The 18235-nt window shown below is 38.0% G+C and overlaps 1 protein-coding gene across 1 annotated transcript in view; it reads left to right on the top strand.

Annotated features, from left to right (window-relative positions):
• Nucleotides 1-1371: 1371 nt before the first annotated feature.
• GPC5 (glypican 5) overlaps nucleotides 1372-18235 on the top strand; it is a 1102001-nt gene continuing 1085137 nt past the window's right edge. The window contains exon 1 of the mRNA XM_032864162.1: nucleotides 1372-2062. Within this exon, the coding sequence (XP_032720053.1) occupies nucleotides 1439-2062 (624 nt within the window). The 5' untranslated portion in view covers nucleotides 1372-1438. The remainder of the gene's footprint in view (nucleotides 2063-18235) is intronic.

Genomic DNA, 18235 nt, shown 5'->3' with positions numbered 1-18235 from the left:
TAATTTTAGGGGAGAAACAATCGTTTTGTCTGGAGCAGGCACCTTGATATATCACACCAAAGCTTGAAACCCAACATTTAATGGTCTCAGCATAGAATCAGAATACACAATACTGTATTTCATCTGTCCGCACTTTTCATAAAGGGGTTTGGTTTGGTTTGGTTTGGTTTGGTGGTGTTGCTGTGTATCTGTTTTTAGGACACTACGGCATATTCTTGACACAGTTCCACATTATTCGTAGCTCGCCTTGCACTTCTGCCTTTTATTATTTCGTTTTATTCTACTGTCGTCGCATCTCCTTTTATAATATATTCAATTGTCTGATTAGTGAATTATTGTGTGGTCTTTTACAACCCAATTAAAAATAACGATGAGACCGGGGTTATGGGAGATAATTTTATTGAGTGTATTTTACAATTAATTATGTATTGATAACAGTCCAGCATCATTATTTATTATAATTAGGCTAAATATAAAATGTAATTACTAGAATATCCAAGGTATTCAACTGCTGCTTAAAGCTATCATTTTGAAATACAACTTTTGCTTGCCGATTACTACAGCCTTCCTTAATTTGTAGAAAAATTATGCTTTGTTATTTCTATGGAGAAATTGATTGGGAAGCATCAGTTCCCTAAGTGAGAAAATAAAATGCCGCACGGTAGTTTTTGGGTGATAAGGTAATAAGAACAACAGAACACAGTTCAGAAGATGCTCACAGAGTTATTGTCCTGGACTAATACAACTCAAACAGGGTTTGCCAGTCAAGGCATTGTTTAACCATGAACTATTTTACTTTCTTTTTAATTTGACCATGCTAGGGGGGTCCTGAGGATTATCAGTCTTCCCTATGGGCATTGAGCTTCTCTGTGCAATAACTGGTGTATAATCTACTAGCTTTCATTCTGAAAAAAAAAAAAAAAAAAGGAAAAAAGAAAATGTGTAAAATAAAGTAGGTGTTAGTCAAACATCTAATGACAGTCTTTTATCAACCATGAACCCACGGCTGGAAATTATCTTCTCAGTGACACTGTTCCTTCCATCATTGGTGGATTACGGTTGACTGTGGAACAGAGTAAGTAGGGAACCACTGTATCGTAACTTCTTTTTTATTTCTATACTTTGCAAAGATGTTTGACTCTGGGAAATGCATCTTAAAATATTTGTGTGGTGTGTGTAATGCCCACTGTTGACCAGCCGTTATCCTGGGAAGGCTAATGTGGGTTTAGTTGGCGGAACACTCCCATTTGGATCCTTAGTGCATTGGGTAGGATGCATTAAGCTCATTTACTGTCTGGAGCAGACAGATGCACAGTTTTAACATGCATACTAATCCTTTTCCTGTTTTACCTCTGCTTTTGTCACAGAAACCCTCGAAACTCTCATCAGGCAAGCAGAGAACTACACCAGCATTCTCTTCTGCAACACCTATAGGAACATGGCCCTAGAGGCTGCAGCTTCCGTTCAGGAGCTGTTCACTGACGTGGGGCTCTATTTATTTGGTGCGGATGTTAATCCCGAAGAGTTTGTAAACCGGTTCTTTGACAGTCTTTTTCCTCTCGTCTACAATCACCTCATTAACCCTGGCGTGTCGGACAGTTCCCTGGAATATTCGGAATGCCTCCGGATGGCCCGCCGGGATGTTAGTCCCTTTGGTAATATTCCCCAAAGAGTAATGGGGCAGATGGGCAGATCGCTGCTGCCCAGCCGCACGTTTCTGCAGGCGCTGAATCTGGGCATTGAAGTCATCAATACCACAGACCATCTGCATGTCTCCAAAGAGTGCAGCAGGGCCCTGCTGAGGATGCAGTACTGTCCTCTCTGCCAGGGCCTGACTCTCAGCAAGCCTTGCATGGGGTACTGCCTCAACGTCGTGAGAGGCTGCTTGGCACACACGGCAGAGCTGAATCCGCACTGGCATGCCTACATCCGGTCACTGGAGGAGCTCTCAGATGCCATGCATGGAACATACGACATTGAACATGTGCTCCTGAACTTCCACGTGCTTGTTAATGATGCTGTGACACAAGCTCACCTCGATGGACAGAAGTTATCGGAACAGGTAAGCAGTCACACCACATCTCCTGACCCATGGCTTAGAACTCAGGCATTAGCCCCATATATAAAGTTCCATTGCTTTATAAGCACACCATTTATGAACTTGAAAATGATGACAGCTAAACAAGTTAGGGCCTCAGGAAAGAGTAGGAGAATGCATGGATTGCCATATTTGAGTCAAGGTATATTTTCTATATCTTACAGTAGAAGTTTGGTTAGCTACGTTCCACTTTTTCCTTGAAGTAGAAGCCTTCTCCTAGGGTTAGTTCAGTGAGGGAGAGAGGACTCCAGGTTTAAAATCAGGACCAGCAAGGATTCGAATCTGCCCTCTGCCAGGAATTCCCAGATGCTTTAGATTCTTTGAGCCCGTCTCCTCATTGATTAAAAAAAAAGAGAGAGAGAAGAGTAACACGTAACTTTTGGAGTATTCTTTTTTGGGAAGATAGACAATATGTATGTGAACTACCTAGTATGGTGCCTGTTGCTCAAAAAATTGAGTCGTTATTGTTAGCATTTCCAAGGTGTTCAGCATTCAAATAGAAAATGCTAATGATATATTCATTAAATGAAGACTTGACAGCTTAATGTTCGGAAGTGTTTCTTCAGAGACTCTTCAGAATCTGTCACAGTGATGGTGTAATGATTTTTCAAAATGTGCCATATGCAACATCATGGTGTTTTATTCCAAGAAGACTTTAGAAAGTGTTTGAAACAAAATCATGGAGTAAAAGGGAGCAGGAATTTTCTATTTCTCCCACCTTCTGTAGAATCATTTTCTTACATATTCACAGGCTCCTGAGTAACATTCTCATATCCCATATAATGAAATAGGACCTGTTGCTGGTGTTTACCCTCCATCATTCCTCCTAAGACAAAATTATAGTCCTTGGTGCTGAGAGAAGACATCTCCCCGCCCCCCAGTACTAATTTACTGAATTAATAAACATCCTAATCATTAGCCTTATAGGTCAGTTTCTTTAATTTCTGGTAGATTTTGGATCTGAAAATATTTATGTGCAATTATCTCCTCACCTTTTTCCCTAACTTTCAGGGTCTTTGCAGGGCTCAAGTGAGCCTATAAGGTAACCTTAACCAGATTAGACATGGTGCCCTCTTTAGGTGCATGCCACACCCTTGTATGGCTTGGTGGGTAAAGAGTGAGCTGGATATCAACTCCTGCTTCCCAATTTAGTCAGCTGGGTGTCCTTAAACAGTGAATGAGATTCCCAACCATATACAGTGGTTGGAATCTTTCTGCAAGCTCGTTCCTTTCTGGAGATCAAATTAGCACCAGAACGTCTGGGAGGAATATAATACACCAACTCAAAATGAGGTATAAAAGACATTGAAGGCTTCAAGTATTTCTTAGTTACAAGAAGTAAGATCCAGGAAACAAATATGAATACTACGATATCGACTATCTGCAGAAGGGAGGACAGGCACAAGAGCTCTGAAATCAAGCCTCGATTTGATTATTAATTTCTGGCATGCTATGCAAACTTGTAAGGTTAGAGTTCTCTAATATCTCTAAGTAAATAGGTTTTAATGCCTTTTTATTATGTATTTTCAAGAAGTGGAGGGCCTGTTTCCTTAAAATCTATCACATAGAAAATAATGTTTTTTCTATTTCAAACACTAACAGAGGTTCATACTTAGATAAACATGTTTTTCAAATCCTGCGTTTGCTAGTCATTTGTCATGTGGCCTGGGAAAGCTACTAACACCCTTTGATTCTGTTTGATCTTGTGTGGAGAAGGTAGAAATGGCTCACGTGGGATAATGTCAGTAAGGCTCTGACATGGGTCGACACTGGTCCTAGAAATGCTTTTTTCTTTCCCTATTCTAAGGCTGGCCCTGAGCAAATCTCAGGGAAGCAGGTTGCTTTAGTATCTCAAAGGATTAGAATCACCATTGTACTTGTGTTTTATAAATAAGTTTTGTTTTTATTTATTTTTAAAATATTCTATTTACTTATTTTAGAGAGAAAGCGTGGGTGAGCAGGGGGGAGAGGCAGAGAGAGGGAGGGAGAGAGAGACTCTCCAGCAGACTCCCGGCTGAGTGTGGAGCCCAGTTTGGGGTTTGATCTCACCATCCTGTATCATGACCTGAGCCCAAACCAAAAGTTGGAGGCTTAACCCACTGAGCCACCCAGGCGCCCCTATAAATAAGTTTTAAACAAGATTTCTGTCATATGAAACTCTGTGGTGGATTTATAAAGAACATTCTTTTCTTTTAGGCAAATCATTTGATTTGCTAAATCAATCGTCCTATGACTATCTTGAGAAATACCCATCATTACTAATACGTTGTAGATTCTTTTCTAAATGAAACAACTGAGATTCTGTTTAAAACTTATGGCAGCAGCAGAAGGAGATACTGACTGTAAATTCCTTGAAAATTGACTCATTAATATTTATTTCTGCCAACTTCAAAGTGATTTATAAGCTGTTTATCAAGCTTCGATAACCAGTTCACACATCAACGAATTTAACAAACTCAAAATAAATTACTGGAGAGCCAGAACATAATGACTTTCTCACATTCCCAAAGCAATCTCTGAGATCTAGGACTTCCAAGTCAAGTCCTCAGTAAATACATATTTTCACTTTAAGAAATCCATAGAGGTATCTGCTGTATCATGTTTCCTTTGGATGAATTTCAACTGGAAAGAAAAATGTTCTTTCCTGAAAAAATCATAAGTATCTTCTATTTAATAAGCCATTAGAGAAACAGAATCTAATTTACAATAGAGTATTTTCATTTTATAATTATTCTGGGGCTTAAGGCAATGCTTAATTTAATAAAACACTAACAGAGAGTCAGCAAAGTGTAGATACTAAAAGCATGGGCTCTACTGTCGGACTGGATTTCACATCTGCTGTACACTTACTAGCTGTGAGTTTGAGCATTTGATTACTGATCTTTCTCTGCTTTGGTGAAATACCTACCTACAATAATACCTACACCATGGAGTTCTTGTTAGAATAAAATGAGCTTTCACACTTAGATGAGCGTCTTGTACATGGTGAATGTTTGAATCCTACTAATTATCATCTCATTGCATTATTTATGGATACTTTGTTGGTTTCTCTGATGTTCTAAATGCTCCCAAAGCAAACACGCCCTTCCTAACGTGGTGTAGAGTTAAAATTTTTTTTAATCATTTAATGTAAGGAAATAATTGTCAAGATTCTTCTTGAATGAGAAAAAACCCTAGAATTTTTAGAAAACATTATGCGACTCCATAATGTGTTTTAATATTAATGGCTATTAATTAATAATTAATAGATTACTTAATGATTGAATGATTCCTTATTAGGAAATCATTTATTTATTTTGTAAATAAAAACTTGGTTGTTTTGCTATTCATTGTATTTAGCATATTATTTATTAATATAATTTAATATTTTACCTTACTCAAAGAACCCAGGACCTGTGTTAATTTCAGCATTTCAACATCTTCTAAATGGAACAGATGTTACTAAGAAATTCAGCAGAGCATTGATTCTATACAATTTCAGAAGCAAAATTTTTTTCCTGCTTTATTGACATACAATTGACAACATCACATTTTTATTTAAATATTTGGTAGAATTCACCAGTGAAATTTGGTCCTGGGCTTTTCTTTGTTGAGAGGTGTTTTTGTTTTGTTTTGTTTTATTTTTATTACTGATTTAATCTTCTTACTCATTATTGGTCTGTTCAGATTTTTATTTCTTTTCATGATTTAGTTTTGGTAGGTTCTGTGCTTCCAGGAATTTATCCATTTATTCTGGGTTATCCACTGTGTTGACATAAAGTTGGTCTTAGCAGTCTCTTATGATTCTTTATATTTCTGTGATGTCCGTTGTAATGTTTCTTCTTTGACTTATAATTTTATTATTTGAGACTTCCCCATTTTTTTCTTAGTCTAGCTATTTTTTTATCTTTTCAAAGACCAGCTCTTAATTTCATTGATCTTTTCTATTGTTTTTCTAGTTTCCAATTTCATTTATTTCTGCCTTGATCTTTGTTATGTCTTTTCTTCTGGCAACTTTGGGCTTAGTTCTATTTTTCCCCCTCGCTAAGGATGTAAAGTTAGGTTGTTTATTTGTGAGTTTTTCCCCCTTTACCATAGATGTTCATCACTATAAACTTCCCAGCCAGCACTGCTTTTGCTGGATCTCATAAATTTTGATATGCTCTGTTTTCACAACTGGGATTTGGGGTTGCTCTCCAGACTGAATGGTGCTTTGCTGAGGATGGGATTTATGGCAAGTGTGTGTGTCTCAGTCCTGCTTGCCCATTTCAGGATAGGTGTTTTCTCATTCCCCAATGTGTTCAGCTAGTTTCTGGATTTCTTTCAGAGGAAATTTCTGTAGTGTAGTTGTATGGTTTGTTCATTTGGTGCCTCTGTGGGAGGAGGGAAATTCAGGAGCCTCCTCTGTTGCTATCTTGGGAATTACTACCACAAAAAGCTTTTTTTTTTTTTTTTTAAGTCTGTAATGGGTTTAGAAACATAATTTCCAACAGTAAAAGTCCTAATTTGTATTTTTAAATAGATAATCAGTTTTTCACATCTCTTACCTATGCACTATTAGTAGAGATTCAGCTGGTTGCATTCAAATTACTTTAGAATAGCTATTCACTTCAATTTTAATACCTATCAAAATTGAGTTTAAGGTGAATTGTACACACTAGTGCACTCTAATTAAACTCTGTTGTTGAGATAACTATAGCTCATCACTTCCTATCTATACACTCACATTTATCTGCATCTAAAAATGAAACCTTAATAAATTAATCATGTGTTTTTAAGTATCTTAGTGGTATTCTTCTATATAAATTGAAAAGGAAAATTAAAATAGTAACCTGGATGATTTCTGGCAAGGCACTAATTTTCTATAATGTGGCATACAGTTTCCTAAAAATCACTGTGTTATACGATTTTGTATAATAGAGATTATAGGACAAATAAGGTTGAGACAACACATTACTCTCCAAAGGCTGCATCCCTGAAATGGTTTCCAGTGTGGGAATGGTAGGAGGAATGTACATTCCAAGGACATGGGTAGGGCGAGGTTTGGAGCCTCCAATTACCTCTGTCCAGCTTGCATGTCACCTGGCAGTCACATCCTCTCAGGGACAACCTTCAACAGTTCCACAAGAAACAAAAAGCCAAGAAGGAATTATGTCTGAAGTAAACTTTTTTTTTTTTTTAAACAAGATTTTATTCATGTATGTTTTTGTATTTGGCTGCCACAGAATAAAAGACCATGACCAAAAGTTGTAAATTAACAACCTATGGATCAGTTTTTTGGGTAGCTAGGTGAAACTTCATTGAAAACATACTCATAATATACTTAAGCTATCATTTTAATCTGTGCCTGATTTTTTTTAATTTAATTTATGTGGAAGGCTGATGTTATTAGTAGATTCTTCCACTGGACATGTTCTGCAAAGAACGAGCTCCACACGAGACAAGGGACAATCAGAAGACATCAACTAGTCACAAATGAAGGGGAAAGATACAAGTTTCTAGGGTAAAGGAGATCTCAGAGCGAATCCAATCTAAGTGGGCCAACCCAAAGTAGAAAAACCTATAAGCTCATAAAAAGAAGATTCATTAGATCATGAGAGACCATTCAGTCCAAGTCATCGTCTCATACAGAAGTCACTTCAGAATGTTGTCACCTGCTTATTTCTGCACACTAGTAGTGAGAGGAAACTTGCCTTTGCAGAATGGCGGCAGGAGTATGTAGCCATAATTAGTGGGTTCTCCTCTCAGGGCTGGAATCATTGAGCTCTTTTCAACTGTGGAATGAGGCAAAAATTTTCTGACTAGAGGTAAATCAAAGGTTCTATTGTCCAGTGATTTTCTGCTCAAATAAATGTAATATATCAAGATATTTCTGTAACATGGTCAGCCTCTGCTGTTAATTTTCCTCACATGCATGATTAGATCTAAAGCCTTCATCTTTTGGAGATTTTCCCCCTGCACTTATAGGTCATGGGGGAAAGGGAGGTCCAGTTTGGTCCTTTGAGAATGTCTCCAGAGCTTGAAATGATTTTCAGTAGTGAGGGCCAGCACCTCATATGAGGTAAGCCTATTTTTTTTTTTAAAGGAACACATTAGATAAGAAGCTTGCATAATTTAAAGATAGATATTTCCTAAGACTTTGAAAATGTGGCATGACTGATTTGGGATGTTATCTTTCTGAGAAAGATTATAATATGAATTATTTGAGAATAAATACTGAAAACCATGATGGTTTATTTCTATTTAATTTCCTAAGAGAGGAATAATTATTAAATGTCTTGTGAAGATCTAGAGATCTATAAAGGAAAATCTGGGCAAAGATCTCCTGGAACAATGGCCTATCATGTTTGTAGATTATTTCTAGTTGTTTGAAAATTCATCCTTATGGTGAATGAATAGTTGTGTCCTCAGTTGCCATGCATGGTACTCTAGACTGTAATGCTCTGAAGACAGGGACTTAGTCTTGGCCATCTTAAACTTTGGATATTTGAAGGCTGTTATTTTGCCTGCTTTCCTGATATCTTTCCAGACTATTCACTCCTGTTTTACTCAATTCTTCTTTTTAGGCTTTCTTGTTAGGATCACTGTTTCAACTACACAGCTCTGTCTGGCTCTTCTGGAAAACTTGCTGACTCAGGATGGAGTTGGCCAGACTGGATCAAGCCTGGGGGTTGACAACTGGTGGATACTGGGCATGGATCTTTTGATTCCCTCCCTATCACAGCCAAGTGCTTCTCCTTCCTCAGGGATCTGCCATCTGGAAGAGTCCTGCCCTTTGGTCTTAAGCCTCTGCCAAATGCATTTTTTTTTTTAATGAACAATGGAAGGACAGTTTTCAGAACCTTTATTTCTTCCTCATTCAATTTTTGTGTGATGTATTTGCTTTGTTAAGTTATTGTTTTTTCTCTGAGCAAACAGAGTTCTTATCTCAGTAACATGAGCTTTTGTCTCCTGCGCCTGAAGGTTTTAATAATACCCAGGGATTCTTTTTAATTTTTCTGAAGTATTTTTAATTGAATTTTCTAAGTGTGTGGCTGTGCAGATGCATCACTGATATTTTTAGCTGGTTTGGAGTGATTCCCTTCTACCTTAAATGGAGTAAATTCTCTCTAAATTGGAAGCTTCATGCATAAAACTTGGTTTCCTATTCTTGATCAAGTTCAAGAAGCATATGATATTCCTGCTGCAATTTTCATCTCTCCCTTTCTACTTGGGTGTTTTCTGAATGCAACAAAGCTTTCTTGGTTGGAGATTTTTCACATGACTTTAAATGATTTTTGCATTGAGAATTCTAGCTTCTGCAGTTACTTGGTGTACATTTACTTTCTCTTCTTCTTTGAAAGTTTGTAAATTGGTAGTCATATAAATCAGCAGTCCTTTGGCTTCACCAATGGAGAAGCCTCCATTTTTCAGTGCCTTCCTTATATCCAATATAATGCTTGCACAATCTCTGCTCTCTTCCCCAAGAACAGCAGCCCAACTATTCATCTGTAGCAAGTGTTCACCTAGAGGGTTGATCTGATTCTTTCTTATTGAGGACTCACTCTGTGGACAGAGTTTTATGAGATTATTTTTTCTTTTTAGTAAATTTGTCCACTCTATGCTTCCATTTTTGAGGTTCTTATGAAAGGAACTTTATCCTTCTCTGAAGATTAGAATTTACCTTCAAAGTCTTCATTAATGCTGTCTGAAGCTTTTCTTCATTGTTTGGCTGGATTTTGAGGGCTGTTTTAGTTGCAGTTTTGTTATTTGCTTTGACGCTTCTTCTAAGGAGTTAACTTTGTTTATAATGTCAGCCATCATCTGAACTTGTAAACATATAGATTTTTCTCTTTTCCATGCTTCCTGTAAGTACCTGGTTTAAGCTCAAGTAAAGAGTGGTAGCTTTCTAGCTATTTATTCATCATCTTCACGTTTACTATGTCTTAAGGAAGTTTTAAAGCTTGCTTCTGGTATAGTTAATTCAAATTCTCCAAACTCTCTTACTAAGTGGCCCGAATTCTCAAACCATTCGTTATTTTTACTCCAGAGGGACAGACATTCTTGTGGTCAGTTCTTTGTTTCTCCTTGTAGTAACAGAGGGTTTTAGACACCGAAAAAATCCCATTCTGACTATAAAACTATACCACTTCTCACAGTAATCCCTGGGCTGTTGGGCCCCCCACTGCTGGTCATGGAGCAACATTACACAGAGTATTATGACCATCAGTGGAACTTCTCTGCACCCCAAGGCCATTGATGGGTCACCTCACGTTGCCATGACTCTGTGGCCACAGCAGACTACACAGTTCTTCTCAGAATGTCCCTGGTGCCTAAAAACGAGGGCAGAACTCAGTGGAGGTGGTAGAATTGACAAGAAAACAGTGCCGGCCACCCCTGGCCACCTCTTCACCCACAAAGTCAGCAGTCATATCACACGGCCAGGGGATATGGAATAGGCTCTGTAGGCCAAGTCAGATACTCAGCGGCTCTGGCCACCTGGGGTCTTCCTGGACTGTGCCAAGAACTTAACAGAGAAATGTCTTTCCACATCAGTAATTATTCTTCCGTATACCTGGCCCCTTCTTCCGTAAGCTTTTCATTTTGTGCCTTTGAAGACCTACTCCAGCTGATGATGATCAGGAAAGACTCTGTCAGTGCTCTCCTTGGTATGTTTCTCACTGGCCATGAATGTGTATTGGGAAGGATGGGAGATGCAGTCTGATAGGCTCTGGGTAGGCTCTCCACTCACTTCTCTATTTCCACATTTAACAACTAAGGAAGACCTAAGAGGACTTTTCAAAGTCTTCACATTTCAAAAATGTGCAGTCTAGCCATGGGGTCTTTGGCTCCACTCCCATTTTTCTCCTAGGACTGTGCCCTTAGGGCCTTTATGGACCAGAGGAGCTGGAGGCTGATATCTGACCCTTCAGCAGCTGTCTTTTGAGACAAGGAGAATCTCCCAATCTTTAAAGCTGAAGCTTCCTGGTTCCTTCTTCCATTTTCAGGCATTCTGTGTTTGTTTGGAGACTAGAACAAGCAGATGAGACACTGTTGTGGCTACTGCTGCCACTGTTGCAAAACCACCCAAGGGCAATGGGAAAAGGGATAGACATAGAAAGCCAGCACCGGTGTGTGGTGGGTATAAGAGGGTCAGTGTTAAGATGTATCCTAAATTCTTCAGTGACCTTTGAGCTGTGTTTGCCTGTATGATATGGACAGTCTGATTTGAAGAAGATCCCACTTTAGTCCATCAATCAACAGTAGGTGTTTGATGCTGGATCTCGCCATTGGGCGAGGACTAATGCGCATCAAGGTGACCTACCTCTGGGTCTGATCTAGGGTAGGAAATCTTTATCCAAGCAGACAGAGAAGGACTCTAATAATAATCTCCTGTATTGCCAAATGGTATGTGGTTATAATTTCTCTCAATGAAGTAGTAATATTTTTGAAAGTTATCCAAAAAGTGAGAAGGCAAAAAATTATGCTGTACTCTTTTGATGATTTAATAGGAGAGAGCACCTGAGTTATCACAAGGTATATGTTTTTTGTTGTTGTTGTTTTTAGTTACTGTTTTACTCACTGTAAAGGCCATACTGTGCTCTGTAAAGCTACATGTTAATTTGCAGATGATTAATACATTAAAAATAATTTTTGTCCTGTTGAATTACAAGTTATTTTTATCTGAGTGAGAAAAAACCCTGCAAAGTTATTGTTTTATTTATCTGAAAAATATTAATTTTATTTATTATTATTCTAACATTAGACTAATAGCCCAGTGTTCTTTTTTTTCCCACTGACTATAATGCTAATCTCTTTCAAGCAGCTTTATTGCTCTTCTTATTCCCTCATTAAGGAATTGAACAAGTCTTTCACAATAGCTCTTTATATATTCGTTTTAGAGGCATACATTTTATCTTTTTGAAAATGATACTTTAATGCATTGAGAAAAAAAAAAAGGCACTACAGACATTATTTCTTATAATGGGTAACATTGTTTTTGGTAGGTAGGAAGTGCCAGAAACTCAAATTCATTTAATACTTCCAGAGGAAAGGGGTGGCTATTAGGGCCGTATAACCAAAAGGCCCAGTTGCTGCAGATAACTGAGGGTCTGATTTGATCCAGTTCCTCATAAACATTATTGGGATTCTTGTCTACTTCTCAATGAAACTTATCTGTGTTGGTTTGTTTCTCAGGCAGGCTTTCTCCAGATGGTAATGAGGTAAGCCATAAAACTTCTAGGGTCATCACCTTCTAGTTTAGCAAGGAAAAAAAAATGACTTATTTCTCAGAATTTCCTATGTTCTTGCTTATCACTCTGGTTTTGGGGCTCTTCCTTTCCCTGAGGCATCTACTGGTTTCTTGACTGGCCACCTTTGGGTCATTTTCCCATTGTGGAACCATGAATGGGATCAGCTCACAGAAACATGTCAGGACAGAGTTGGAGAGGGTATTTCCAGAAGAGGAATACAGGACAACAATGAAAACAGAAAACAAAAAAGAAAAAATCAAACAAATGAGAAATGAAAAAGGATAATTTACATAAATGAAGGATGTAATTCATGATCACTATCTGTTAGAAATGTGCCCGAGCATCAATATACATATAATAATAAATTAATATCTGAGCAAAATATAAATAAATATACAAATTAAAAATAAAGCGTAATAGAAATAGAAAAAATGTTAGAACTATTGTGTATTCCAAGAACATAATGGGATTACTAGAAGCATGTGCTTTAAATTCACAAGTAAGACATCCCTATCATATATTATACTTGCCGAGCTAGTGTTTACATAAAGGTACTAATTAATACAATTAGACAACACATTAATAAAAATAACCTGATAAAAATAGGCAAAGGGTTTAGACATTCTCCAAGGGAAGTATAAATGTGGCTAGTAAAATAAATGTGGCTCATAAAATATGTTCTACATCATTAGTCATTAAGAACATTCACATCAAACCACAATGAGACAATGAGATACCACTTCACGCACCTCCTAGGGTGGCTATAATATAAACAGTCAATAATAACATGTATTGATTAACAACACAGGAAATGATAGATGTTGGCAAGGATGCCAACAGTGCATTACACTGTTGGTGGGAATGCAGACTGGTACAGCCACTCTGGAGAATAGTATGGTGGTTCCTTCAAAAGTGAGAAATAGAACCACTCTATTTTCCATCAATTGCACTACTAGGTATTTACACAAAGGATATAAAAATACAGATTTGAAAGAGTACATGCCCCCCGATGTTTATAGCAGCATTATCAACAACAGCCAAACTGTGGAAAGGGCCCAATGTCCATCAACTGATGAATGAATAAAGAAGATATACTGTATATATACAATGGAATATTACTCAGCCATCAAGAAGAATTAAATCTTGCCATTTCATGGTAATTCATGCCATTTCATGCTCTAATTATTACATGGATAGAGCTAAAGTGTATTATGCTAAGCAAAATATGTCCGAGAAAGACAAATAACCATATGATTTCACTCATGTCAAATTTAAGAAACAAAACCGATGAACATATTGGAGGATGATAAAAAGAGAGGGAAATAAACCATAAGAGACTCATAAAGATAGAGAACACACTGAGGGTTTCCTGAGAGGCGGTGGGTGGGGGGAATGGGTTAAATGGGGGATGGGTATTAAGGAGGGCCCTTGTTATGAGCCCTGTGTGTTGTATGTAAGTGATGGGTCATCGTCTTCTGTTCCTGAAACCGATACTACACTACATGTTAACTAATTAGAATTTAGGGGTGCCTGGGTGGCTCAGTGGCTTAAAGCCTCTGCCTTCAGCTCAGGTCATGATCCCAGGATCCTGGGATTGAGTCCCGCATTGGGCTCCCTGTTCAGCGGGGATCCTGCTTCCTCCTCTCTCTCTGTCTGCATCTCTGCCTACTTGTGATCTCTGTCTGTCAAATAAATAAATACAATATTTTAAAGAACTAATTAGAATTTGAATTAAAATTTGAAAAAGAAAAAACCAAGACAAATCAAACAATAACAAGTGTTGATGAAGCCGTGAATAAATCTGGACACTCGTGCTTTGCTGGAGAGATTGTAAGCTAGTGCAGCAACGTTGGAAAAGTTTGGCAGCTCCTCATATAGTTAAATGTAGAGTGAGCGCATGACCTAGCCATTCTAGGCTAAGGTGTACCCAAGAGAACTGAATACATATGTTTCTAAAAGCATATATAGACAACTGTGGCAGCTTTGTTTATAATAGCCAAAAAGTGGAAATGACCTAAATGTTTATCAGTTGCTGAATGGATAAGTAAAATGTCATATAACCTTACAATGGAATATTTTTCTACAATAAAATAAGAATGAAGTACTGTTGCATGGTACAATGCGATTGAACCTTGAAAAGATTATCTTATGTGAAAGAAGTTAGTCACAAAAGACCACATATCACATGATGTTGATCTTATGAAAAGTCTAGAATAGCAAATCCATTGAGACAGAAAGTAGATTAGTGGTTCCTGGGAGCTGGGGTGATGGGGGGAATGAAGAATTACTGCAAATGTGCATAAGACTGTTTTTGCAGGGGAAAGTGATAAAAATACTGGAAAATTATATAACAATGATGGTTGCATATCTCTGTCAACATAGTGAAATTCACTGAACTGCACATTTCAAAAGGGTGACTTTTATGGTACATCAATTGTATAACAATAAAGCTGTTATAAAAAAGTTATAATGTATAATTTTGAAAATTGGCTCCTACAAAAGGAAAACCAGCATATTCCAGGGAATGATTTCCATTTATAGGTTTGTTCTTTTTGTTGGCATATGCTTGTGGAGGCTTTGGGAACTCAGAGGGACAATGCGTCTATTCATTTGTCATCCAAATGACACACTAAAAATGTTTTTGGAGACATTTTATCATTTAATGCTTCAAGGTCCTTCAGTGAAATAAGTCTCTCCCATATATTAAAGGTGATGTTTTCTTTGCAGATAGTAAACTTTCTGACCTTGAAAAAGTGCTTTTCTCATTGGAGAAGTTTTGGGGCCAGAGTAAAAATGAAGAGAGATAATCTCATTCATTTATTCAAACCTCCAACAAATACACGTGGAGTGTTTGCAGTGTACCAGGCATTGCTGGACACGGGCTGTGTACACCAGCTGGACAGCCAGCTGCTCTGTTGGAGCTGACAGTAGACTCACTTTTCCAGAGCCCTGTAGCGGTATTCTAGTCTATTCTCCGCACAGAAAGTCAAAATAATCTTAACAGACTATAAAATAGATTATGCTTAAAATCCCAACAATCTGAGGGTTTTGAAGGGGCGGGGGGTGGGAGGTTGGGGGAACCAGATGGTGGGTATCAGGGAGGGCACGGATTGCATGGAGCACTGGGTGTGGTGCAAAAACAAAGAATACTGTTACGCTGAAAAGAAATTTAAAAAAAAATCCTTTAGTGGCTTCCTGTTGACCTTAGAATAAAATCCGAAAGGGTTCATACTGTCTTCAGTGCCTTGCTCATCTGCCCTACATGTAGAGCCTCCCACTTTATCCTCATCTCCCACCACTCTTACGAATCCTTTGCTCTAGCTTGGCTAGAGTTCTCTTGTTTCCTATAGCATACAATCCTCTTGATACACTTGTCATTTATGTTTTCCTGAAAGTGGGCTCCTTTCCTGCCAACCATGCCCCACTCGCCACCCTAACACCTTTATCTAGCTAATGCTAATGTTGCTCCTCATTTTGGTCTTACTTTTTTTAAAATATTTTTATTTTTATTTTTTTTATAAACATATAGTGTATTATTAGCCCCAGGGGTACAAGTCTGTGAATGCCAGGTTTACACACTTCACAACACTCACCATAGCACATACCCTTCCCAATGTCCATAACCCCACCTACCCTCTCCCTACCCCCTGCCCCCTGGCAACCCTCAGTTTGTTTTGTGAGATTAAGAGTCTCTTATGGTTTGTCTCCCTCCCGATCCCATCTTGTTTCATTTATTCTTTTCCTACCCCCCAAACCCCCCACATTGCATCTCTACTTCCTCATATCAGGGAGATCATATGACAGTTGTCTATTTTGGTCTTACCTTTGCTACTAACTCTGGGAAGCTTCCCTGGGCCTTTGTAGAAAAAGTTGAGCAACTCTGTAATGTATTAGGGACACCATAACTTTTCTTTTATAGCATTTTGGGCACATGTTGTTATTTAATTTTTCTTTTATATTGATTGTAAGTGCCAAGAGGGCAGAGACTGTCTGCTGTGTTCATCACAGTATCTCTAGAGTCTAAGTTTTGGAGGACATATGCATTCCTCAGTGAATATCTGTTGGTCAACAGTAGATCTCACCTTTCTCCTGCATTGCGTGGACTCTTGGAATCGTTTCCATATTGATCTCTCTGTGCCACCTTTGCCTTCTTTGTGTCTCCATGAAAAAAATTCCAACTCCTTAGCATGGTGTAGAAGGCCTTCTGCGTAGGGATACCACTCCTTTTCACTCATCGGTCTCATTCCCCTTCTCCTCACCTGCCCTCCCTCATATTTGCGTTCCAGATTAAAGAACGACACCCATGCTGTTGTCCCATGTGGAGTTGCATATTCTTCTACTATGAATTACTGACAAACCCAGAAACTTGTCCAGAGAATTCCCTGGATCTTTTTCATCTCTTTCTCCCTTGTGCCTATTAGAGTGTCTGGCAGTATTTTTTGAGCTGAAATGACCTCCATGCTCCATTGTAGAAACTTCTTGATTAATGCCTCGAATTAGATTCAATTTTAGGCATTTACAATTTTTCATTGAATCTTAAATTACTAGCATTTCATACCTCCCATGAGAGCACAGCAAGACAATTACAATAATCTATGATTCTTTTAATGAGTGCACAAAATGCTTCTATTTAAATTTTTATGTAGATAAATAGACTGGCATTATCAATATTATATCTGCATTTATCTTAAGCCCAGTCAAAAAATCCCATTTGTCAAATTAGGTTACTGGAAGTAAAGACAAAGCAAAAATAATAAACATTTAAAAACAAATCTTGATAGAAGTGCATATGATCTACTCTACGTAATTCTGGGAGTTGTCCTACACCATGCCTTCCACCTTCCAGTTCTCATCCAGGAAGGCAAACATCAGGTACTTGGGCTTCCTATATCTCATACTAGTGTGGTATGTTGGTAGCCAGAGCTGCTTGGGGTCTGGGTTAGGACTGAGGTAGACTTTCAGCCCAGAAGCCTTATAGGTTCTAGACACCTACCTCTGGTTTGCAGAATCCTCATGATTCATCTAAGGAAGTCTTAAAAATTGTTTTCTGTCATTTACTAGTGTTCTTTTTAGATGTTAGTAGTAGATGTTCTTTGATAAAATGTTGCATGATCTTAAGTTTGGGGAAAAGCTGCATGCAATATTCATTTCCTACAGTATTGCAGGTTATTTCTATGCAGATTAGTGTGTCAAAGGCGCTGATAAATCCTGCTACTTAAAAATAACCATTAACTATTTTAAATAAAGCATATTCAATATATTATTTTACCAAGACCCCGTATTTGCCTGCATATGTTATGGATCTCCTACTAAAAACACTTTGGAAAATGCTGCTCAGAGATATGTTTCCTGATTTATTTGGGGCTTCAGCCACAAGCAAATTACTTTTGGGGAAAGCTGAAGGCAATGTAGCCTGGCATCTGGCCAGGAAGTTTCAAGTTTCAAGTTGTACTGTTGGCAGCCATCATCCTCAGAGGGATTACCTCACATCACGAAAGGGTCAGTCACCCAAAAATTTACCATGGGCTCTGAGAAAACAGCCCAGAAACGGATTTCCTTTGAAAACTCCATGCGAACTTGATTGAATTGTATTTTCCCAGGTTTAGCAGTGTGAAAAGAGAAGGCTAAACATTCTCTTTGACCTTCTAAAAGTGGTCTATGCCCACAGAGAGATGAGAGAAAACATATCAGAGACAAATAGCTCTGCCTGTGTGTTATTCTTCTAACTTTACACTATTTATATTCAATTTCTTAGCTGTATAAATTGAGAATTATAATATTCACAAGGACCATTAGGATGAATTCCCTAGATCGGATCATACACGAAAAGCAATGTAAAATCACCTGCTTAACAATGTATGTTATTTGGGCAGATTGGTGTTTCCTCAATAACATGGATGAAAATAGAAATGCTTCATAAATGTAT

The sequence above is a fragment of the Lontra canadensis genome, unplaced genomic scaffold (genome assembly GCF_010015895.1).
Source record: "Lontra canadensis isolate GAN:19392208 unplaced genomic scaffold, GSC_riverotter_1.0 scaffold26, whole genome shotgun sequence".
NCBI classification, from domain to species: Eukaryota; Metazoa; Chordata; class Mammalia; order Carnivora; family Mustelidae; genus Lontra; species Lontra canadensis.
The sequence above is the reverse complement of the archived record's forward strand: the minus strand, read 5'-3'. Positions and strand labels throughout refer to the sequence as shown.